Here is a 26421-nt window from a genome sequence, read left to right on the forward strand (position 1 = left end):
CTATATAAACTGTGATTTAATGTAATTCTTCGGTTGTTTCAACCTGACGCTCTATGACGCATGTCATATTCCCGAATAAAGAGTATTCTTTGCTGTAGAATATTGTCTCACTGTCACTTTGTTTCGTAACTGCGTAGTATATATACACTACCAAACTCGTTATCATACGAATCCTGTCTTCTATTGTGATATCCAACCACACATTTTTTTTCTGGAGAAAAATATCCCTAAATATTCTCGCGTTGATTCTCATGTCGGAAATGGCATATCGAAATGAATAGTTATGAATATAATAGTGAATCTTGGATAGAATTGACATTGAATACAATGACGCCAGGCGCTTACCTCGTGTTAAGATTCCGCGCACACTTTGTTAGCCACGGAAGACCTCTAATAACTTTCATGCCCACGCTGAGAATCGTACCGGGTCTGACAAATAAAACCTCTTTGCCAGCCAAGGTTCATTTATTCGGCCATCAACTAACCACTACACCTTGGTATATGGTATATATCCAACGTGTATTTAAGTGCGCCCTCTCTGGCAACTTGAAATAATTTCTCCAATGCATTGTCCAGTCAAATTGCTCGTCATATATACATCACAGACACAATTGTACGATAGAAGTTTTCTTTCCAAGCAGACATTGAACTGATATTTTACAATCTGTTACCCGAGGGCTAAACATCACACTGATTAGATCAATTAATTCTATCAATTCACCATACCAAAGAAACACAGCTATGAAATACGGCCGCTTTGAAATGCACACTAATATTCGTGGTGCACTCACTACTGTATTGGTCTCAGGTGTACATGATATAAGATATATACGCTCTCAGTATAGAATGAACAAAGACTTTCAACAATCACATATTAGAAAACATAACAACTGTATTTACGGTATGTCTTTGAGGTAAGAACTGCGAACTGATAAGACTCTGAGAATGATTTCAATATTTTGCACAGACCAACCCAGGCTCAAGCCCGATGCATGGAATCGAATGCGTTGCTTGCGTCAAATTGTACCAGTATCAAGGGACAGACTGCATAAATAGTTCGACCAAATGTAGTTTTTGTCAAGTACAAGACCACATAACAAATAAATCCTGACAAGTGGGGAACTGTTCATAAATTGCATCTGCGATTATTCGCGTTCGGCAACACAATGCTACATTTTGGTCAAGACTATTTGTTACATGTTACGCCACTCTGATTGGGCGCATGCTTTTAGAGGCGTCTCCGATCAGATATATGCATCTTCCGAGGTAAAATAAGGGACTTGTCAGTGCAATCCCGCACACCGAGCTCACGAAATCTCGCGATTAGGACGATGAAAAAAACAAACGTCTTCTTAACACGGACTAAACTTGATGTCCTCTTAGCTCGTTTTAATGAGATGTGCACAAACGCTACTTATGTCAAAGATTATTTTTCAATGTGTGATAATTACCGTGTGGGCAATCGTTACTTTCTTAAACGCGGCGCACGTATTCAACTGCTGAGACGCATAAACTTTAAAAGACCACTGAAATAAAAACTTGAAAAATAGCTTCTTAACACAAGCACAAATGCGTAGTTATTTGTTTTCAGAAAATAGTATTATTTTATATGTGAGTGTTTCTACAAATATATACGTTGCTTGGTCTTTTTAACCAATTAATTACAATCGGAATATGAAATGGTAACGAGTGCAGTGAACCAATTCCTTGTTCACCACGATTTATATCTAGCAATCGTATAAGAAAACGTAAAGTGAACACATTAATTGTTTATCCACTGATACACCGGTATCATTCCCTAGCGAGGGTTATTTGTATTTATGTTGGTGATCGTCAATGTGTCTGTACTATGGGGGCTTGCATGATGGGAGTGATAAGTCTTTTGATCAGTAAATAATTTTAGAAAAGTGAAAACTAGAGTGACCAGTAAACCAGTTAAATATTAAATATCATGAAATCTGCATGAAATACTAAAAGGAAATCGAACTGGTAGAAAAGGTAGTCAGAATTCAAGGTCAGAGTCCGGGGTCACATACGTCACAATAATAGATCCATCGTGGCGGCTGCAAAGTGTCAACAACTATGGATGCGTATTAGCCATGATTTGCAAATTCTGTGCTTCAGTAATAGTATTTGCTGCTTTTTTGTGCAATGGAAAATGCTGCCAAAAGAAATTTCCCTTTAGTAAACAAAACAACCTTGGGAGGTTTATCTTGAGAAATTAAGAAGACGAAAATCCCTTGGGACAGTCGTTCTAGTGAAACAATATACATACTTGTCCAGGCTTTCAAGGGTATTATTTGAAGTGAGGAACCGCTGCTCTATCCAACAGCAAAGTTTAATATCATTGGTCAGAGTAAATACCCCTCACACTAAGTGTAGCGTTACACTTCGACCTAAAATTATCTGATGTTGGTTCGTATTACGACCAAGATGTTTTCTCGAGTTATGACTTCAATTCGGGCTATTATAACGATAAAAGTAGTTAATAAACCAGCATCAGATAATTTTGCAGTTTCTGAAAGTATGATGGTGACTGTTAACACTAGATACACTCCATCGTATTTTCAACATATTGAATCTCAAACGTCTGTCTGTCCACATCTGTTTATTAAACTAAATTTGTTGAGCAATACATGTTTTACTTATCTACTAATATTCCAAAGATTGCGATCAACCACGTGTTATAGTGTCATTAGTTATAGAACGCATGCTGTACAACTTCAAATCGAAATATCAGAATTGTTGTGTATTTGACAAATAACCATCACCAAAAATGACGAACATTATAGATTTCAAAAAAGTAATCGGGCTGTAAACATGCTTGAACTTTCGTCAATTGTAGCATTTCTAAAGACACCTACAATATGAGTAGGAAAAAAAATAGATTAGCTTCAGTAATTGTCATAATACTGAAAAACTGTAATACCTTTTGTTTAATTAGTATTCATGGAGCAAACATTTATATTAATGTACAGAAATATACAAACAACTTACTTTTTGTTAATCACTTTCCAGCTTTCACCCAAATTCAGGAACGTCTTTGGCAAGGCTACCATCTGGTTTCTGGAAGTCATTGCGAGTATCACCATCTGCATTACCCATCAGACCGCATAGGTTTCCTTTGTAAAACGAGCCGGCGTAGGATACATCTAATGTATGCTTTCTCAGAGTCCAATTAAAAGTGAATGTCGTGTCTTTCGAAGTGAATTGCAGTTTAACACTCTTATATTCTTGCTGAATTGTTATAGCTTTTGCGTCAGTCACCTGTCCACCTGTACTTCCCTGTGAAATGAATGATTATTCAGTATCTTATGATCGCTGAATTCATAAACATTTCATTTGAATTTTCTTTTCAACATCATAATACATATTGACAACTTACTGTAGTAACATCCAGTCCATTAACGATCGCGTAATGATTTCCAACTGTTACATTGAATGAGATTGTTCTTGTTCTGACTCTGTCTGGTGTACTATCTTCTCTTGGTTCAAACTTGGTTGTCACTTCAAAACGAGGATTGTCGGTGCAGTCCTTGAACAGAATGTACCAGCTTGTGCCTTGGAATGTATATGCACGTTCATCGAATGTCCTCATATGAGGATCACCTCTCGAGCCATTCGGAGGACCTAATGAAAAATAATAACGCATATGATATGTATAACTGTTCTGCTTCTGTATGACACAAGTGAAATACAAGTAGAAAACAGACAAATGGCTCTTTTGTTATTAGTTTTTCTCTACATAGGAACCACCCAGAGTTATGCATTACTTCCATCGTTTGATGCAGCTCTGGACACCGTTTTAGTAGAAAACCCCAGGTTGGTCCTCCAACCCCGTCGTAACTTTAGAAATCAAGGCTGCATCATCTGGGAAATGCTTTCCTTTCAAAAACAAAAGTGAAAACTGTATCATTCTTTTCAGGTTTGCTTTCTCTGAATTTCTTGTGAAATCCCTCTTCAGTTAGTTCATATCTTTTCAGCAGCGCCTTCTTTAGACGATCATAGTCATCCACCGCATCAGGTGGCTTACTGGCATAAACCGCCAGTCCCTTGCCTGCTAATAGTGGACTCAGACTAACCACCCATGTGTTAGTTGGCCAACCCTGTATTTTTGTAAAGCGCTCAAATCTTTCTATGAAGGCATCAATATAATCGCCTTCCTCAAATTTTGCTAGGTTGGGGCGAAGAGTCTTTTCCTCTGCATCCATTCTAGACTCACCGATTTGGATTGATGGTAACTCAGACTTCATTTCCCAAATTTGTATTTCCCTCTCGTCTAGATCTGTCCAAGTCTATCTGTATCATCTCGCTGTATCTGTGCCAGTTCTTTTTTTTTTCTATTTTCAGTTCTATTTCAGCTAATCTAATCTGCCTTTTCCCCTTATGAGGGCATTTTGCTTTCTTCTTCCTTTCTTTTTCTATTTTCCTCCTCCTGACCAGTAGTTTTTGGTCTGCTCTCTTCTGAGAAAGTTCCTCTCTATCAATGACCTACTGCTCACGCTTCTCAACGAATTCTAGGAGAGACTCACCAGACAGTCCCGCCCTTTCTCCCAATTTCACCATTTTTTCGTAATCCATGTTGTAAATTATGCCGCTTTTTTATTCTATACAATAACCTGAAAAATTGACCTACCTATATTTACCTTAGAGACGAGCTACAAAACTGGCGGTTGCCTATGAACTCAAGTCGCCATGGGCCTAAATAATGTTTAGAAATGATGTACCCCAGTCCTCACAAACCAGCTTAAAGTGAATCCTGGTCCATGCTCCAGTTGTCACAAAATGGCACGGCCGTGGTGGTCGCCACTTTATGAACGAAGTGAAACAAAATGACAATTGCGACCGAGTTCAAGGCAAGCTGCACAGACTATATTTATCTCCAAGCATCATCAACAAGAACATAAAAAGTACAAAATGTATATATGTTACCCACAAACTAGGTGGGTTCACGAATTCTTACAATGGTTTAAGGTAGCAAGAAAGGTTTGATGAAGTTTTTGATTAAAGCATTCTCTGTTTATTGTCTCATTCAGAACCTTAATTTAGCGTATATATTCCAAAGGCCTATGTATAGAGGGACATCTTCGCACAAACTGGAGAGTCAAAGTTTACGTAAATACCACGTGACCACAAAAATGTAAACCTTGTAAAAGTGACTAAGTCCGTGATTGCGAGAGCACGATGCGGAATTTCCGATAATCAAAAGACTTATTATTCCGATTTCCTTGCATATTTGTTTTTTGTCCCCTAATTATTTCATACATGCCACATTCAATAGATTATTATTCTGTGACAAAGCATTTTCTTAAAAAACCCAGACATATTTCGCATCATTATTATCTTGTGAACGATAAGTGCAAGTTTAAATGTCTTAGTCCAATCGCACTTGATTTGGCGGCGCTCCCAATGAGTCGTACTCAATCAAAACTTCAACTCGAACAAAAAAAACCGTTTGGGACAATAAAACACTGTAGATTTGCTGCATTATTATAAATATACACTTAAAATGGGCAAACATATTTACCACTGATATCATAAAACTCATAAAGAGTGTCAGATAATGAATAATTTCAAGCTCGACGTGAAAAATTAAGAAAACTGCTGGCATTTGAGTTCGTACTCCAGGAACGTTCGGGTTTCCATTGTTATTCAAACGAACAACGAGGGATAATCCTCTGACAAACATTACTGTCCCACAGAACACGCTGACAGTTTTCATGGTGAAACAAAATGGCCGTTGTTTGAAACAAAAAAATTGCTGTGTCAGAGTGCGACGAGAAGACTACTGGTGTAGCTAACCGCAGCAGAAATCGAAGGAAAACAGTCCCTTCTTTAATTACTGCTCGTGAATTATTGTTAAAAAAAATGCTGGGTAAATATCTATCAGTTACGGCTTTGGAATAACCCGTACAGTTTACAGTAGATAACAGAGCGATTACCAAGTTCGTTATGCAAATTTAGTATGAAGATTACAGTTACATATCGATCGTTCTTCGTCATTAGCGAGTATCATTTGTTATGTCTACATTCATTACTTTAAACTCCAAACAAAACGTGAATATTATTTTGTAAGAGAAAAAACGCAAAGCTATGTAAATTGATTGAAACCACGGCTGAACATGGAGGATAGAAAACTAAAACGACAGTGTCAAAGGGAAATTAGATGGGCACATGCTCTCTGTGTAAACGGAAACAATGGCTTTGTTTATTTGTCGGATATCGACGAGCAGCAGATTTTCTATACTTACTTTCTCGTCTGCTGTACCGGTGTCGTAATCGGTCAAGTAGTCGACAATCTTTTACGTGGATGTGGATAGTTCAACCTAGTCGTCATTTTCGAACCACTCGCGAGGTGTGTCCGTATACGAGGCGCGGAATGTAAATTTACTATTTTGTGTATACTAGAATAAAACGTACTAATTATTCAAAGTTACGTACGTATTGGAGGCCGTGGCGCGTGTGTTTTAAAATGGTGTGAGCATTTTAAAAACGGCGGCTGTGCGTTTTAATGGTATGTGCATAAAAATGGTGTGTATATTTTAGATGACGCGTGTGTTTTAAAATAGTGTGTGTTTTAAAATAATGTGTGTTTAATAAATGACGTGTTTTTAAAAATGACGTGTGTGTTTTTAAAAATGGCGTGTGTGAGATCGAATGAAAATTTCGTGTGTGTAAAAAGAAAAAAAACGCGTGCATTAACCTATTTATGTCTGTAGGGGGCGCTATTTCTGAATGATATTGTTTATTGTTCGTGTGAAAAAATCGCGTGCGTTATTCTTTTTACGCCTGTGAGGGCGCTATCTTTGAAAAAAAAAAAATTCGTGTGTGTGTCAACAAAATCGTCTATTCACGCCTGCGGAGGCGCCGTCTCAAGTGGTAGCCATTTTCGTTTTTGGATTTCTATAACGTCAAATAAGGTACGTAAAAAGGAACGTGTCCATCACGAACATTTTATTCATTCGGCCCTAATTTACCGACACTGTGTATACTTTAGAGGCCTGTCGATTTATTACGGATACGCCAGTATATTTGTTATTATCTATGTCAGCTCTGCTATTAGTATGTAGACATCTTGTTATCAATGTATACTTACACATAATAATGTTTATGACAACAATTTCAAATTAGCCACTGTCTAGCTGATGCTCAAATAATACTAATTTATTTCCATTTTTATTTAAGAAAATAATGGCGACAGCAACAGACAACTGGTGTCTATTTGTTGGGGATATACAAAAACTCAAGGAGAGTGAATTCAGAGCACATGCTCGAGACAGAAGATCTATTAAACACATGATACATAGAGTTAGTGTGCATCTACGATTTACTGAATAGAATTTATGCACTGAAATCTACTGACACATGATCAAGTAATGAATTGATTAGCATATTAATTAGCCAATATTTAACTTTTTCGCCAATAGCTCAATATAAATTTGCACCACGCATCAGACTCAATAAAACTTAGTACATATTAAATGCTTCGGAATTAGCCAAATGCATGTTCAGTTTAATATTGACTTTTGTTCTTACTAAATACCAAATTTAGCTCTGCTATTGATCAGGTCAAGTGGAGCTGTTTGTCTTATAACTGTTAAAATAATTAGGTTGTTCTTCTTCCCATTTAATTTCCATTCAATTAATTCATCAACATTAATCCCACACTGTTATGTCATGTCACACTGACATTCCATATTATTATACATTATGAACATGACAGCCAATATTCATGTGTCGACCTGCTGTTATATTCGTATGTCTACCTCCATATGGGTAACATCCTCCTGAATTTACCTGATATATGCAAATAATAATAAGGGGAACATAATACCAGGCAATATTTATGAACTAATTAGTCAGCAGTGGACATACAGTTTAATAAACCCTCAGAGCCCATTGTCAACCTCGGCTTTTCTTTGGTTGACAATGAGCTCTCCGGGTCTCTAACACTGTATGACTGTCTCTGTCGGGTGAACATTTGTACATTGTCAAGCACAGTCCCTCTATCCTCGGTCGGTAAACTGTCGTTGTAATAGGTGTGAATTGGCCTCCTTCTCTTGCAAAGGCGCAGTATGGGCAAAGCATTGACATCGTCAGTGTTATGTATTTTTTTACAACTTAGTTGTTTATTCCAGAATTCGTGCTTTTTCACATAATTTTTTCATCAGGATATCTGCATAAGGTCATATTTTAGCCAGCGAGTAGTTCTCTGATTCATCTATTTTACCAGCAGCGACACATTTTCGCTACACATTTTCATACATTTACCCAGATATTTGTCGATTTTTACATTCTATGATCGAAACATATCATTACAAATTAGTTATTGATTGGTTATTTGACATACCGCGTTTTATTAATGCTTTTTATATCGTAAATGCAAATGGCGACGTTTTGAAATGACAATATACTCAATTCTGTGCTAAAAATCATTTATATACAAACATTGAAGCATTGTTATATATTTGTGCTTAGAATAAAGTCATTAGTTGTTGTATAGTTGACTTGAACTTTTATGAATCTCCATGAATCAGAAATATCACAGGTTTTTCGATCGATCACGTTAACATGATCGACGCCATTTTAACAAGATTTGTTTAGCGATGTCAGCATGTTGGCACGCGAAGTTTTTTTTCCTATTAAATCTAGAAAATAAACATAATTCCCGATATTAATCTTCACATTGTAGGAACTGGATATTTATGAATTGGTAGGCTGGTTTTGATGCGCATCACAGAAAAAAAAATTCATAGTGATAATTTTGTTTACATGTTTGCTTACGTTGTGGTTGCCCGAATTTAGAGTCTAAGTGAAGTCATACAATGAGGTATCGCTTTACATGACGGTATATTTTCGATTTTAATGAATATTTTAACGGTATTGTAATCTGTCTGTCTTCCTGACTCCCTCGGCCCAGGTGTAAACGGTTTGATTACCCGCACCTCGGTTCGAGATAAAAGAACGCTAGTTGTTTCCAGACCGGACCGGAGATAGAGGGACTGTGATGGATCTCGCATTAACGTATTACTATTCTCAGGTGTTTTTTTTTATATATAGCCAACAATACATAACCACGGTTGTTTCTCCTTCTACCCCACTCCTACCATCAAGCTTTCCAGCCATCATGTTTGGTTGCTCGCTACTCCTCTAACTTTCGTTTGGCTTCAAAATATTTGTAAAATCACCGACCTCTCGTAGAATTACACTAGAAAGTTGCCAATATTAACATCTACCTTGATGAATCGAAAACACGAATGAGATGGGATAACGATACGACTACGTACATGTACCCCGGGTACGCACCCTCACTCTGGCACATACAGTCGATCCGCAGCGGCGGTCTGGAGGAGACATTACGCACACACTAGCGTAGCGTACTGTTGGGCCGCGGTGGACACCGAGACGGCGTACACGTACAATGCTACTCCACAGCACACACGATTCACCGGTTCGCTCGCAGTGGAAATGATTTATAATGCAATAATAATTGGTGATTAAAACAAGTTTCTTTCTTAGTTTGTCATATAAGATTGCGAAGAATATTTACAGCAATACAATTTAAATTATGCAGATTCATTGGCCCTAGTAACGTTGAAACTGTTCCGTTTACTGCGGATTTTTGTTCATTTTTCGCTTTTTTAGTGGCTGCAAATCCACTAAATCCAATGATATTGAAAACGTTATAAAATAATAAAAAAAATAAACGACCCGGCAATCAATATTGGGCGAAAGCTGACTTTGTGCGACATTTTGTTTTAAATAAAAGTGCTCGTCGTCATGTTCGCTTTAGTATTAGGTTCGACTAATTCGCGGCGAAGGTAGCTCGTATTCCCACCCATGCACTGCTATCACCGAATAATGATAAGGTTGTCGTGCTTTATTTCTTAAGTAACTATCTGTTTTAACTGATACCCTGTCACATTGTTGACAAAGACTGGGTTCATGAACATGTCACGAGCCATGACCTCACTAGTGAGCGTTATTTGTACTTATAGTCGGACTAATGCATGTTTATGTTTATACTCTGTTACCGTAGATACCGGACATAGCTGTGTATCTATAATGAATAGCTGCCAGTTCGAGGTGAGGTCAAATGCCATGTCAAAATCATTGTGTCAATTTGGTCTCCCAGCTATAATGGTTCAAATATATACATTTCATTCGTACATTAAATGTTATAATTTTGATTACGAATATCTATTCAGCATTTTGTCGCACTCCTTTGATCATTTTTATTCCAGGTTCGAATGTTAATCTTATTGCATCCAACACGGTGTAATACTATCAACTTACTACATAAGAGTAGCTGTCATTGCCTTTCTCACACACATATTTGTAACTTATGTATACGATTGAGGTCTCTTGCGAGAAATATAGTCTTGGATATGAAGTCTAGTCCGGGTAACTTGAAATGGTGTTATATCTGCCTTAAAATTAACCGCCCAAAGATCAACATATGTTTGGGAAATTGTGGTACTTCTGAGTCAGAACTACGAACTATTATGCCGGAATTCTCTGATGAGAAAAGAGAACCATTCTCTAATTTTCAAAAGGCATATATGTTATAATACTAGCAGCCCCAGATCATTAAATTTATGTTTATCATTATAATCTATTTATTACGCAATGCTACAATACAATAGACGTTTTCATGCAATTTCGCATTGAGAGCTGCCTAACTGTGAGCTGCCAAGTCTACTATAGACAGACCAGCAACGCTTATTGTTGTAGGTGTGAATTGGGGATTACGCCTGTAGGATGCGTGCCTCGGCGGACCTTGCTGGTAGTTTATTAACCCGGAGATTCCCGAACGCACTCGCATTTACCTGCTACGTGTATTCTCAAAATTTCATTCTAGTGCCAAAAGCACAGGCTCATACTTTTCGTTCAAACCGGATATGAAATCTGTGTGTTTCGACTTTTCTATCGTCAATGTTTATTTTTAAAACGGCCATTTTTTGGGTGAGTTACAGCATTTTAACGTCTCATAATCTGGTCTACGATATTTATGAATATATAATGAGCAACTTCACAGTAGTGTTTCTCATTATTTAGAATTTTCGCAAAAATTCAGAAAAAGTTCTAATAGTGTTGTCGACGACGACTATGACCCTTTTGTGGACGCTTCGTAGTTTGTGTGAACAATCCGTCTGCAACTACGCAATTTAATTGAATATTCAGTAGAAATCTGATATTTATGCTCATCGGAGCCTAACTTTTAGCTATCTACATTTTTTACAGAATTATGGAGAATAAACACTGAAATAACGTGCATATGTTTTGTCGCATTTGTGGAGAAAAAAAAGGAAATTTAAGTTGGCATCATCATTCACTACGTCTTGTGTACATTTCGTACTATTTCGCGTTATTTGATGAATTACTAATATGTATCGCGTTATTACGTTATAGTCGCGATAGTGATCGGTTGAAGTTAAGCCCCAAAACAAACGTGGCACGCATCTTCCCAAAGGAAATGACGCGTTACTAGTCTGACTATAGTAGTCTTAGCTAATATTAACTCACGTCATTATATACTTGTGAGTACTGACAACATCACATTGAAGTCACCGATATGATCAGAGTTTATGTCAATTGCCCCTCGTATGAGATCTGATGCAAACCCAGCCTTGGAGATTTTTTTAGTATTATCAACACTTCATTAACGTGTTTCTCCTGATGTTATGTTATTAACATAAAAGTCAAAAGTATACAAGTCATTCCACAAGTTATGAAAACGAAAGGACTTACAACATTTCGTGCATAAATCCTGGTAGGTTTAAAACGTGGGCTTTATAATTTAAATAAATTCAGTCTCTCCGATGAGGGCAAATAAATTAGGAGAGATGATGAAGGGAATTACAAAAGCTGCATATTTTTCCCGACTGTGCCAACCACTGTATTAGATGGAAGACCCGAACAGTCATTGATTTGGACCGGTGGATTTGAGACAAGGCATAAGGATACACCCATGTATGCATATACAACTACATATTGTTTTTTATAAATATTCGTGTTAAATTGGTCCCATATTTAGTAGATGCCAGTATTTTACTAGTTTTATCGATTTGACAATGTACTGGTGAAACATACTAGGAATAACTCTCCAGTATACGCGAGACATTACACGTTTCGCTACGTATATGCACGAGCAACTAGAATATATTGAGTGAATTGTGTAATATTTCACGACATACGTACTTTCAGTTGGGGTTATTGCTTAAATATAATACGACTGTTACGACACTGACATGCTGACTGTATTTTGATAACAGAAATTGTGCGTACTGTTAATTATACTAACTGTTAGTAACAAAAATATGAGGTTATTACGAGAATACCTCAAAGTATGCACGAAGACAGTACAGCTGGACTATCGACCGACGCGCAGTGGAGGTTGATGCACGTCGTACTTCCAAGGACACATCATGGGAGTGCTGAAATCCAAATTGTTTAGAACACAATCAGCAAACTTCTTTGTTTGGAGTCCGGTCAAATACATGGTTCACACGTAACATTTATGCCGGCACCGCCGTAAATTTAACGATGATGTTATTTTTACTGTGTGTCCAGTTTACGCCGGTGTAAAATTGGCGGATTTTACATCGGCGTAAACTTTCTGACCAGAGTCCGAGCTCAGACGTAAATTTTAAACAAACGTTTGTGTGAACACGCACAGTGGCACAAACACCTTCTGTCTGTAATTCGTCTCTACGTCCATAGCAACGACATGACGACATGGTCAGTAGAACGAGTAGTCGCGGAAATAATTAGATAATAATGAAGTTCAGCTACTGAAGTATTATATATTGATACACGGAACCTCCCATGATAGCCAGGTTTACACGATTATTGCACAAGAAGAGAAGGAATTGGGGTGAGATAAACCCGCAGAACTGTGCCGTCAAAAAGTAAAACTTTTGAAGTCAAGAATAAAGGGAGCAACTGAAAATAATAACCGTGGTGATAGGGTACGAATATGTTCAAGCACGGTTCAAACTACAGAGGGGGTGCTACAGAGGCCTAATATAAAATTACGCCCGCGAACGAAATACACCGTTGTAGAGCCAATGCGAACACCGTGTTCTCACTGGCCCTACAACGGCGTCTTTCTAATCTGTGTGAATCAGGTAAAACTCTGATGGCAGCCACGTTAGGTAGCTTACGCGCGTTATCATACTATGTTTGGAATTCCCAATTCCTAATATGGTAGGATGGAAATATCGCACAATTACGGCACGCATTATCTGTATAATAATAATAATCATTACTACAAAATAGTGTCTATAGAAACTATAGCCCAGTTGCAACAGTATAGAAAATATGTTTGGCACTTGTCTAGGTGTGGTTTTTAGTCCTGTTTTTAATTTTCGGTTCCTTGAAAGGTACACAAGAGTAATATTATATGTCTAATATTGTGATTTAAATATTTTAAACTTGTTTTTATGTACAAACAAATGAGAAAATTCAATGTTTTAATCTTAATAAGTAACTAAATAATGTTTGTGTTTCTAATACTTACCATTGCGATGTCAAACAATACAAAAAAGTCAATTTTGCACAGCCTTACGCCAAGTGCGAATGTCATGGCCTTACTATCGACATGCAAATTTATGTTCAAGTTTGCGTTTGATTGAGTTGAAGAGGTTTGTATGTCAAGAGTAAGTAGTTACCCTGCATTCATCAGTTGAACACCACAGGTAAATATCATAATAAACCTACAGGTATACATGGTGCAGTTATTACACCGGATTGACCGAACAGAACATGCTACCGCCGAGTGTTGTGAGCTGGATTCGGAAGAAATCGAAGTTCATATCATTTTTGGCAATTCCATTGGTGTTAAGCCCAATTCTCATCACGAACTATGACTCACAGGTTAGAATTTTCATGGTTATCAATGTCTAAGGGGATATGCGAGGGCTTATTGTGATGTCGGATATTTAATCACGTAGCGTGGAATAAAAAAAAATACTTTTCAAGCTCAGAAGGGTTATGAGGAAATGCGTAAGTGGGAGGTGTGTATTACTAAACAAAATAGATGACATTTAATTATAGTATATTATCTTTAGATGGTCAAACATATTCGTTGACTACATGTTGGACATATGCCTACTGTCTACTGAAGTAGAACAGACTAGTCAAACCAGTTTTACCGTTTCTACACTCTTTCCGCACGAGATTAATTGTTTCAATTGCCCACCGTAAATAATACAATAAATGTCGCCTTGACAATATGTACATATCATGTTAAATTGGTGATAAAAACGCAAAACAAAGCATATTGTCGAACGTCGCTGCATTTAGGGGCATCTCAGAAGCGACAACTATTTTTCAGGCTCTACCACCATGTTCTATTTGCTAGAGTAAACTTTAGAAGCGCACAATATCCAGTCAATATGGTTAAGAATTCGACTAAATAATTCTCCGTAGGCACTTGTTCAAGCTTAAAGATCTAACACATCTATCGTGCTGCTGAAATCTAACATAATTTGATGAAATTTAGGGCGAAGAGAACTACTGACGTCCATATTTTCTGTTTTTAAGCCAGCACAATGTACGTATGTGTTGCTGTTAATGGCACTCTACTGGATGTTTCAACCTATCCCTATCTCCATAACTGGACTCATCCCCCTGGTGATGTTTCCGGTTATGGGTATCTTGTCTATGGAGGACGTATGTTTGAATTTCATGACAGAGAGCATCATGTTACTCATTTCGGCTATTATAATATCATCAGCTGTTGAGCGTTACAACTTGCATCGTCGGCTTGCACTACGTACGCTACTGTTTGCAGGATCGGAACCAAAGCGGTGAGTTAAATACCCCCCCCCCTCGCACCCTGTTTAAAACAATATCACAGCCAAACATGTATTGTTATATTATTGCATGGTTATCAAGAAATAATGAAATTTAAACTATATCCCATAACTAGGTTTATTAATATAATTATATATATTATTCAGACTTAAAATCATTCATCTTAACTTACAACAGTATTTAAATTAGAATTTTGTAATTGCATTTTTTAAATGTAGCTGTGTAATTTTAATCATTCTTTCATTCACATGTTATATATTAATATTTACTTAGTTGACTGATAGACCATATGCCACTTAATAGCATCATACGACCCTGTTTTTGTTCATCAATAGTATTTCATTTTTTCACGTCACCATCCAACGGGTCTCTGAGGCATACTTTCAATAGATCGCAGCGAAGCGGCTGCTCTGCTAAGTATGCATCCATGTAAAAGTGAACGTGATCAAGGGAAACACAAGCGAAAACAATTTCTGTGACGCTCTCGTACTCAATAAAATATCAGCAGCATTTTACATCGAAAATTTAATGTTTAGGAAACCATCACTGATGGGTCATATAAAAGATTACCTTGTAGTGTGTGGGATTTGCATCTTAGTGTGATCAAATTTATGTACACACGTTCGTATAGCACATCATAGCACAGTTGTTCAGTCGTATAGTACTGGGCACATCGTCGTTTGTCCGATTAGCCTGTTGTTTTTCTCATTTGTTTTTATTTTATGGGTCAAACACGCATGAACACAAAGCAAATGTTTGCTTTTACCACTCCCGGGACAAGCAAACTGTGCTCGTAAGCCCAACTGCTCAAATAGTTTCAAGAGCAGTCTTGATTTACAAGTGCAATGGTAGACATACTCCATGTCAATATTGACTTAACTTCTTGAGATATTACGAAGTTGACCCAATGCACCAAGCTGTTAATCACTTGAGTGATTTGAAAGATCACATTTTCTAAAATGTCAACTACATCGTGTACAGAACAAAAACTACACGATTATTGATTTCGCTGTTGAAGGGAATCATAACATGTGTTCACAAAGTCTGGGTTCACGCGTATGTCAAAGGCCTTACTCACAATGGCCCGATCTAATTGTATTTGTCGTCTAACTAATGATTTCATGTTTATATTCAAGGTTATTATTGTCTTTGATGATCACCTCAGCGTTCCTATCAATGTGGATTATGAACATGGCTGTTTATGCAATGCTATTTCCAATAGTACAAGTTTTGGTAGAGGAGCTCGAAAAACAATCCCGCCAGGACCACAGTAACACAGCGGTAAGGGTAAAGGTCATACAGGTCGCAAATTACCTACACTGCACACAAGTATGTTTATTAAATTTTAAGAGAACATTGACGGCGTTCGTTGCATGAAAAAAATGTACTTCTGGCTGTCAACTGCAGATGATGATAAACAACAACCCTCACGATAATTATGAAGGTCATTGCTTTGAAACATAGTCTTTGAAATCGTGTTATCTTGCCAATGGTTTTTGTGACGAGGCCCCATTCTTTATATTCATCTTTTATATTAAATATAACAAATATTATATTTCATCTTTTGTCGAAATTGAAATTATGATACGCATTATATTTTTCATGGAATGTGGACCGGATAAATAACATTCTTGCTTGCACTTGAATTTGTACATAATAAAACAATAAAATATGCATTCTAAATATCAATCAAGATTAGTAAAAAAGGACGTAATTTAACGCAATGCAATTACGACATGATACATATTTACTGTGCTACGTGACCTAGCATACACATACACCCAATGGCATACAATAAGTGCGTGACGTCAAGACCTCGTTTATGATGTCACTTGATTGGCTGTTACATGATATCAAACATAACTATTAACTCCAACGTGTTATACACCTTCAATATTCAGGGTACAGTAAATAGTGCTTATGAGCAAGAGCGTCATGGAAATATAACTCGCGACGAGAATACAATTGAAATGCCTGTCGTAGTTGAAGAATATAGGTAAGATATTATTTGCAGATATACAATTATTTATTATGTTGTCAAGCGAGGAAGGCGATTTAATAAACTTATTATTTTCAACTTATTATTTTCATTATCCTTCAGTATTGTAACAGAAGAAGAACAAAAGACGGATAGCTCGTATACGAGTGACTTGACAAAAAATGATACAAAAGGGCCTTCACATTTGATGATGTGTTTTAATTTGGGATTGGTTCACGCACTGATAATTGGCGGAGTCGGGACACTAGTTGGAACGTATTTGCCATTGGCATTGGTCCAAAACCTGGAGACGTGAGTGAGCTCTATATTTAGCTTTCCTTCATTTGACTTCGCCTTACCTTACTTCATTTGAAGGTAAATACATTAGTGACAAAAACGTTATGGCTGATAAAAAGGATAATGCACGATAATTATTTGTCAAATACGCGACGACGTAATCTCTAGAGTTAATCATGAATATAGTTTCAAAACAAACACACAGACAAAGCGTCAACAATGTCATAGTTCAATATGTTTACTCATAATGGTGCAGCAAACTTCTTTATGTACTCACATCGCCACAATGTTCGCTGCAGCGCCACCATGCGGCTGTACACCATTTATTTTGTCATTGTGCAAACTGGAACTATTTCTTTTGTTGAATGGCGCTCTAATTCAGGCAGAACAAATTGTACTGATTTTTTTTCTACTCTAATTAAATCCGAATATAAAACTGGCTTGTGTTATTTTAACTGCTATGCTTAGCAGCTTACACCGATTTCATTATATAGGTATTTAAGTGTCAGCATATTATGTAAATTAATGGGCAATAGAGAAATTCTCAAACAATTGCAGGCGATATTGAGATACCGCATGTATACCATCTAATTATTTATATTATATTTATTGCAGGCGATATTGAGATACCGCATGTATACCATTCAATTGTTTATATTATATTTATAGGGTTTCCAAACCGTCAAGGTAGATGTTATTGGCAACTGTCCTGTCTGTGTAAAACTTATTTAATTTATATGGGGTCGGTGATTTGACAAATACTTATATTACTAAAACACACGTGCAAACAGAATACCACTTGTTTATGCAAACTGCCCGGATTGTGACCTTTACCGAAAAGTCGATGCTGTGGAAATACATGTTACCTTCGTCTTTAGTCGATCCCTTTTCACACAAAAAATGTATTACTACTCACTCGCGTTCTATTCCCACTTCGTTCATCGCATTTCCAGGCTATTCGTAGTTAATCGATACGACTCAGTGTGGAGGCAACGACCAGGACAGTGGCATCAGTTTTGGAATCTAGAAGCGCGCATTCTAGATGGGACGCTGCGACCGAGCGTGGTTTAGCCCACAGAGAAGAGGCCGGCAACAACATTGTCTGACTTCGATATTCAAATTCGTTGTCATTGGCAATGAACCATTTTATTTGATGCCGATTTGAGTATTAAATATTTGTTGCGGCAAATGTTACTTCTTCTGTAATAGCTTCTCTGTTTATTTGTTGTCCAAAGAAACATTGCATTCATATGCATGGTACGAGGCACATTATCGCGTATAATCTGCTGCAATGACGTCAACAAATCCACTGGTATTGGTGATGCTATAATATAATTACTGATATATCCGAACGTTCTTATAGATACTATGGCCCAAGTGCAAAGCCGAATTTTGGGGAGTGGATGGTATATGCAATACCAACGCAGATAATATGCTTGGTTCTTGCCTGGACCTGGTTGTCAACTATGTTTTTGAAGTTAGGGTGAGTAACTAGTAAACAATTTTACCAATGTTAGGGTTTAAAATTATATTTTCCACTATATCTTTACTTAGGTATGTTTTTATAAACTATTCATTTTAGTTTAGTACTAAGTACTTTGTGACAGCCTACATGCTCAGTTATATCTCATCACATAACAAAAAGTTGGTAAATGTCTGAGACAGTACTTACAATGTTATGATTACAAGATGAATAAAAAAGTTAAATTTACAATAATAATTGTTATTCTGCACCATTTCCTTGGCCCAAATGTCACAAAAACGTATTTAATCACTAAAGCGATTTTATTTTTTTTTCTAGTCAATCTATTTTACTTTGTTTCTCTGGTCGAAATAACTGTCGTGAAAAGAAGCAGATGGCGGAACGTGGTATTGTGGTTGTATTACGCAAACAATATGACGAACTGGGCGCTATTAAGTATACACATTATATAATAAATATTGTTTCTCAAACAGACTCTAGGCACTACGTAATCTCTTCCACCCTCAACAGTATTCAAGTTTATATGACCTTTTTAAATCCAATTATAAATCAAATAAATACATTCGTTGACCATTTTTGCAATTATGAAGCCAACGTTGCCTTTTCTATGTCACGTGAAAACTTAGATTCGGCTATAAACTTAACAATAAATCATGAAAATGCTTACGCTTATGACTTACACTCAACTCATCAATATAGATAATCGAATGGCAAAATTTTATTTCATAAACGCACGACTGCCATATAGCCATATTAGTTACCTAAGTTCATGTATGCTAATATAGATGTTGCACGTGGCAGCATTCCTAGGGTTGTACCATCTGACAATTGAGTGGACGGGAATAAAAAGGATTATATATATTGCAGGTGGTCAGAAATCGTGGTTATCTTCATGTTTCTTGTGCTGATAGTTATGTGGCTTTTCCAAGATCCCAAGTTTGTGACTGGTTGGACATCATGGTTCAAACAAGGGTGAGTGAATATTCAATGTTTAATCATGTAAAAGTTGAATAAATGTTTTCCATAACTGATAATGCGTTTGATTAAAAACCTGTAATAACTATTCGATGCCAATACATGACCACCAGCAATTTGGCGTATATAAAACTAATTTAAAGACTAATATATTTCAAACTCCAATGTTTCCCCATTATTTTTGTCTCTTTTACATATTTGCTAGCATGTAATATTCAATAAGTACATGAGCAATCTCAAAACATGTAATGCCGAGTTTGACATTATGTCGATCAACAAGTATAAATCATCATTAGTTTATGTCCAGCGCACACATTAATGCCACAAATATCCTATTAGTGCCACATTCCCCTTTTTTGCACGCAGCTTCGTTTACGTTTGAGTTATTGCTAATTTGTTTTATCTAGCTTTGTAAGAAGCAGTACCTTCACTGTTGCAGCTACCATTCTATGTTTTATCATCCCAAGTACAAGACCATCGCTGCCGCATTGCAATCGTAAGTAAACACGATTTATACCATACAAGAAGACATATTTTTATTATTGGTGATATATAGTTAAATTTAGAAGGATATAGTTATGGCATTTATGTTTGATACCAACTAATGTTTTACTAGGATTATCAATATAACAATATCCAGTATCGATGATGAGTGTTCATTTGAAAGTTATAACATCCTTAACTTTATATTATAGATGATATTGACAAATTCAAACCACTGCTAGACTGGCAGTATGTAGTAGGTCGAGTACCCTGGGATATTATATTGTTGGCTGGAGGAGGACTCTCGCTTACAGTAGGCGTTAAGGTAAATGTTTAGTATAATCATAAAAAAAAAACCATTAGAGTATTTTTTGTTATTCACACTGTTTAGTAGATCTAGTTCGCCGTTATATTTTACCAGAAGAAGTTTTAAATATATGTACGTTTCTAGTGTTTTACATTGTGAAGAGAACATCATTACTATGTTTTAATCACTTGTATATACGCCACTGTTCACATGAATTGTGTCGAGAAACGAAGAACACGTGTAAGACAATATAACAAAAACCGGTATTCCCATGTAAACCGTTGATCTCGAAGCTTACCTCTACTATAGATTCGTTCATATGTGCAGTATTGGGGATAATGCGGTTTTAATAAATTGTAAGCAAGTAATTACCTTCGGAATTTCGGTCAAGTGGTTATTTGGCTTACTGTTGTCTATGATGAATATAAAATGCTAACCATACACGTACACTCCAGCACACTGTGCAATATATGCGGCACTGATTGAATGTGGATTGGTTTATTTATACCACTTTTGGGCACGTGCTTCATTGTTCTCGCCAACGATTTATTCTTGCAAACAGGGTGAATTTATATGCAAATTGTAAAAAGCAACGCATTCGCAAATATGCAAAGTGTAAACGGTCACACTTTCAATCATATGCAAAGTGTAAATGCTACACTTTGTATCAAAAGTGTAGCGTTTACAATTAACATATCAATAGAAGTGTAACCGTTTACAATTTGCATATCAATCAAAGCGTTACCGTTTACAATTTGCATTACAAATTAAATAAAGTATATGCATTTAATCACACAAATCACAATTAGGGTGCAAATCGCACTAATTTAATTATACTTTCTATGGAAAAAAAGTACTACAACACTACAATTCAATACTGACACATTTGTTTCCGTCCTGGATCTTAATTTTAATTTGTTTAGAACAACAATCATTTGAGCGACACATTTCTCTGAATTCTGCATGTGATGTTGCAGTCATTGGTTCAGGCGGTGGCTGTTCATATCCTTCAACCTTAGGCCTGTGTACGGAATCGGAATCAATTACGATGGCTGAAGTACTTGCTTTCGGTAGTGGAGGTTGGAGAGCATCAGATACGATTTTCTGAAGAGAGTTACTTGTTCGTTTATATGTTCTCAACCCATCATCCGATCTGTGACCAGTGCGTTCTTTGATTAGTTGCTCATCAAAGTCTTCTTCATACAACGAAGTCGCCGCAGTAACCTAGGAGTATGAAAAGAATGATTTGAGAAGTAAATATACCGATATTTATTTTCATCGCGTTTGAAATACGTTTTCACAATGTACAATATTTGTTTTCAATCGGCGAAATTCAAACACATTTGAACCCAGCCCAAGATCCCACCCACCCCAGAATCACTTGAGACAAACTTACCTTACCCGAGTGTCCAGTATGATACCCATCTATTCCAGCCAGATCACACATTCTTTTTGGATATTGTCGTAAAGTATTTACTCCAATCTTCTGTTTAGAAAATTTGAGCCCTCCGCTGGACGTCAGTGGACGTCGGTAGAAAGGACCTTCCGGTGGAATACATTGCAAATAATGTTTCAATAACTGAACACAACGCGTGTTGGAAGGATCGCCGTATTGGCGGAGAGCGAACACTTTACAGACATAAAAGTAGACCACATAACTCTAATTTGTAGCAGACTCTATGGAAAAAACCTTATCCCACAATTTGTTTCCATCATCATCTGTGTATGGTTCAGCTTGACGTTTAAAAACACCTATTCCCCGTCTGTCTATAATCTTCATTACACCGTCCAGGGTGTGATGGAATTCCATAAATTGCCGAGCATGTGTATCCATAAAGCACAAGTCAACTCTTTTGCATTCGTCACGTAAATATCTCTGAATTGCGCTACAAAGCACACGCAGGCTATTAGATGGATATTCTGTTCCGTCTTGTCGACGAGCCTCGACAACAAAGCGACACAACCAAAATGAAAGTTCACGTACACCAAGTTCGCTGCATAATCTGGGAACAAATGTGAACACGTCACTGCTGCTTACCCCGTGCTTCTCGACTTGTTCATTTCTGGCTCGGCCCCATTCATCCCACACAGACACTCCCCAGTTAGTACATCTACGCGTGTTTTTTGGCACTCGCGAATTCTGAATGGCAGCTATATGTCCATTGTCTACAGGTAAACCGAAACGTTGACGTTCTTGTTGTTTTGTTAACTTAAAATCTTCTTTTTCGTCGTATTGAGAGCAAAATCTCTCAATGTCATCGTTGTACTCCGAATCGGAGATGTCACTGTATTTGACCATCACTGAGCGCTTCCTGCATTCGAAATGACAAGACCATGCTTTCACACGTGGAAAATTCAAATGTATTCAAAATATTGACCAATGAGTGGAGTTTATTTGAAAAGACCATTCAGCAAATAAGGCTTATTGGTCATATCACTTAACATCCAATCGTATTCGATGAACGCAGATGAGCTTTACTAATTTGAATCTCAAAGAGTATTCTCATGCAAATTTGAAGTGGCACAATCTCACGCACAACCGAAACAGTCACTAAAAATCTCTTGCAATTTAATCGTTTTATGCATGGGGATGCGTGGTATAAGCCGGTAATCGCAACTCCTTGTCGTGCGTTTACATGTATAAAGGCCACAGTTATTGTCAGCATCTTGTAAACGCACTCGGCATTCGGCCTCGTGCGTTTACAAGATACTGACAAAAACTGTGGCCTTTATAGTTATAAACGCACTCCAACTCGTGCGATTAACTATACAAAACTGTTTATACATTTTGTTGATATTTGTATAGATCACTAATGTAACGTTGTGTTTCATGTCAACGGTAAGTGACTTTCATATCTTTATAACTCTTCTCAGGAATCTGGCCTTGACATGTTGATAGCTGACAAGTTGAATGTTTTGAACTCATGGGACCCATGGATAGTGTTGCTGATCACTACTACTATGGGTGCCCTGCTGACCGAATTTTTAAGTGGTGCATTGTACTTGAGCATTATTCTACCTATTGTTTACGTAACGGTATTTTATTCATTATTCTACCTATTGTTTACGTAACGGTATATTATTCTTAACGTAACATTAATGTGAGTTACACATATAGTAATTGTGATGAGTGATCCGTTATATGTATAAGTTAATTTCATAATTGTATATTGCAGGCACACGTGAAAGGAATTCATCCATATTATTTTGCCATACCAATAACCCAGGCAGCCAACCTGTCATTCTGTTTACCAGCAGCACATCCCTTGAACGCAATGTTGGTGTCGTTCAAAGTCGTCACAGTTCCCACTATGGTGTGTATTTTTTTTATTGAAATCAGTGATATATTATGTTCATCTCTACATCTTCCCTTTTGAGGTATGAATTTAGATTCATGGGCACTCGCAGCCTCGAAATGTTAATGTATATTTGATATGGACACAGTCTCGGTTTTAAAATGTTAAAATTTACCTTCAGTAAAACTTGCTATGAAAAGTGCTGAAATTATCTGTATTTGCTGTTCATGGAGTCCACTATATTAGGCTACACTTGATGAATGATTATACAAATAAACCACTAAGATTTACAGTTGGTCATAATCTAAACAAAATCATTGAGCATTGTTTTGTGTTTTGTAAATTGTTCACTTTCTGTTGGTTCGTTGTTTATGTACAAAAGACGTACACGATTTTTTTTCTCAAACATGCTGTTAGCTACGTAATCAAGTATTCAACAACACTTCTTGTGATAGGATATGGAACAATACGTAATGAAATACGTAAACTTGAATCTATTTTTGTGTGACATAGTGTAATCATTTCAAATTTAACATGCACAATCTCCCGGATCTATTGAAATCTGAACTCCTTACTAACTGAAAAAGCTAAGATAATGGCCATTTAGAACAATACATGAACAATCATGTGTAGCTTAGCGTTACGTGTCTTAAAAACTATTGATAAATGTTATGTACGAAGTGGATGCTAGACATTTAAACAGTCTGTTAACAGCACTGTTCATGTGTAAAATAAAATGATGTGTATCACCCAACGCCAACGAACCTGTATTTATCCCTTAAGCACAGTTTATATATTGCAGAGTACTTAATATTTTCTATTAATTCATATTAAGATAATTAACACAGTATTTGGGTTATAAGTTGAAGAGTAGTTATTCCCGCATTGAGTATAATAAAACAAATGTAGCCATGTAAACGCATTAATGTCGTTGTAGTGAAATGTACCGCCAAGCAGGTAGAACAAACATTGGCGTTTTTACCATTCATATAATCATGATTTATTTTTCGAGCGCTTATGATATGATTTCAATACAGATATTAATGTTTTAAAATTTACTTGTTTATTTCAACTTGTAGGCCAAGGTCGGAGTGATGCTGAACTTTCTATGTCTCATTATTACAAATATATCTATGAACACATTTGGTTGGAAGTTCTTCGGCGTTGATACTGTACCTGATTGGGCTGTAATAGACCACGTCAATGCGACAACAACTGTGGCAGCGGTCACGGTATAATTTGGCTCACTGTAATCGATTCATTCTGTAATTAAAGGAAAGACGTTTGCTCTACCACAAGATGCTAATGTTGCGATTTGTGTTATAATAAATATGGTTTTAATATTAATCTCCTAGTTCAATCCTTTAAAGTTAAATTATGTAGCATTGGAAACAGTTTTTGGTAATCACAAAAACAAGTTCTATAATTGTTTTCAAATTAATTAATCATGAAAAACAGATACACAGATGGCAAACTAAAATAATGTTAAACAAATTTGAACGACGTGATTGTGATTTCTATGTTCTAGCATAATATAAAATTTATGAAAATGCCAAAATTTATTTGTGTATCACAAACAATGTCACAATAGGACGCTCAATTCTAATCTCATTAATTTCTTTGAAACGTAGATTCTAGATGATATTGTAAGTTCAACTTAACTTTAACTGCTAATTTCATTAATGGTCTCGTAAGTCCAATTCAAGTATTTTCCACTTTCAAATCCAATAGCTGATATTGAATCTTTGTTATTGGTTTCTTTGGACAAAAATAAAGGCAAGCGACGAAATGAAAAAATTCATTGTCGGTTGATTACATTTCTTACCCTTGGTTTTGGAACGATAACGTTTGTTAAACTTTAATGAAAAAAAAATATTGTTCCCTCAAACACTGCAAATGATTGTGGTAAATATTAGTAGAAACGTTCTAAATTTCAGCAGTGACCTCAGGCTACAGGCTACAGATATGTTCTTGAACGTGTTTACACTAAAGAGTACACACATGAAATACTACACGACAGCCATAACGCCATTATTTGTTGGTTGTTGGCCATCTGATTTGACAATTCAACACAATAAAAGCACAGTGTTATTTATATTGAGAATGTGACAAAAATATACACGAGATGAGTTGAATTATAGAATTATTTTATATCTCAAATTATTTACTCGTGTTAACTGTTTCTATTGAAGTGAGTTTGTTTAATTTCGGATGAGCAATTATAACATTGTCTCAAATATTTGGAAATCGATAAAGGTTATTAATGTTATTAAATGATATAATGTAGGTAATTGGCATATTGGAAATTTCGGTCCTATTTTGTAACCAAAAATTGCATAATTTGAGACAAAAGACCATCCACAGCATAATTAAGAAATCCAGTTAGCTCACCATAAAACAATATATCCATGATTAAATTAAATATGATATTATTAGTTCAATTATGCATAATCAAAGTTTGGGAAATCAATTGACAGTTGAGGGTAAATTTTTAAAATGTTGTTAAAATGGCCACAGCCGATTCAACGTGGCGTTGCTGAAATGTATGTTATCTTGTGAATTCGTCTCAGGTTTGAATGACTTGTAATATCTTGCAACTAATGTTTTTGAGGATATATAGTATACTGTCGTATTTGAACACTTATACACGTCGATATAAGTATTCAAAACAAGGTCACACGTCCTTGGTATAGTAAGTATTACTTTGAGTCAGTACTTTCATACAGACATGTTGATTTATTTATCGTTTCAGTGTACTTCAAACACACCTGATCTTGCTGAG

At 36.4% G+C, this 26421-nt stretch overlaps 1 protein-coding gene across 1 annotated transcript; it reads left to right on the forward strand.

Moving 5' to 3' along the window:
* Positions 1-13767: 13767 nt before the first annotated feature.
* Positions 13768-24986, forward strand: LOC102803670 (Na(+)/citrate cotransporter-like). Its single transcript, XM_085505934.1, has 13 exons — positions 13768-13878; positions 14548-14813; positions 15957-16101; positions 16722-16816; positions 16922-17110; positions 18459-18578; positions 18897-19013; positions 19446-19550; positions 19961-20049; positions 20249-20361; positions 23218-23379; positions 23520-23657; positions 24719-24986. Exons 1-13 carry the CDS (start codon positions 13768-13770, stop codon positions 24875-24877), a joined length of 1809 nt encoding a protein of 602 aa, XP_085362060.1. The 3' UTR covers positions 24878-24986.
* Positions 24987-26421: the final 1435 nt, after the last annotated feature.

Source organism: Saccoglossus kowalevskii, chromosome 12 (assembly GCF_978046115.1).
Source record: "Saccoglossus kowalevskii chromosome 12, keSacKowa6.1, whole genome shotgun sequence".
NCBI lineage: Eukaryota > Metazoa > Hemichordata > Enteropneusta > Harrimaniidae > Saccoglossus > Saccoglossus kowalevskii.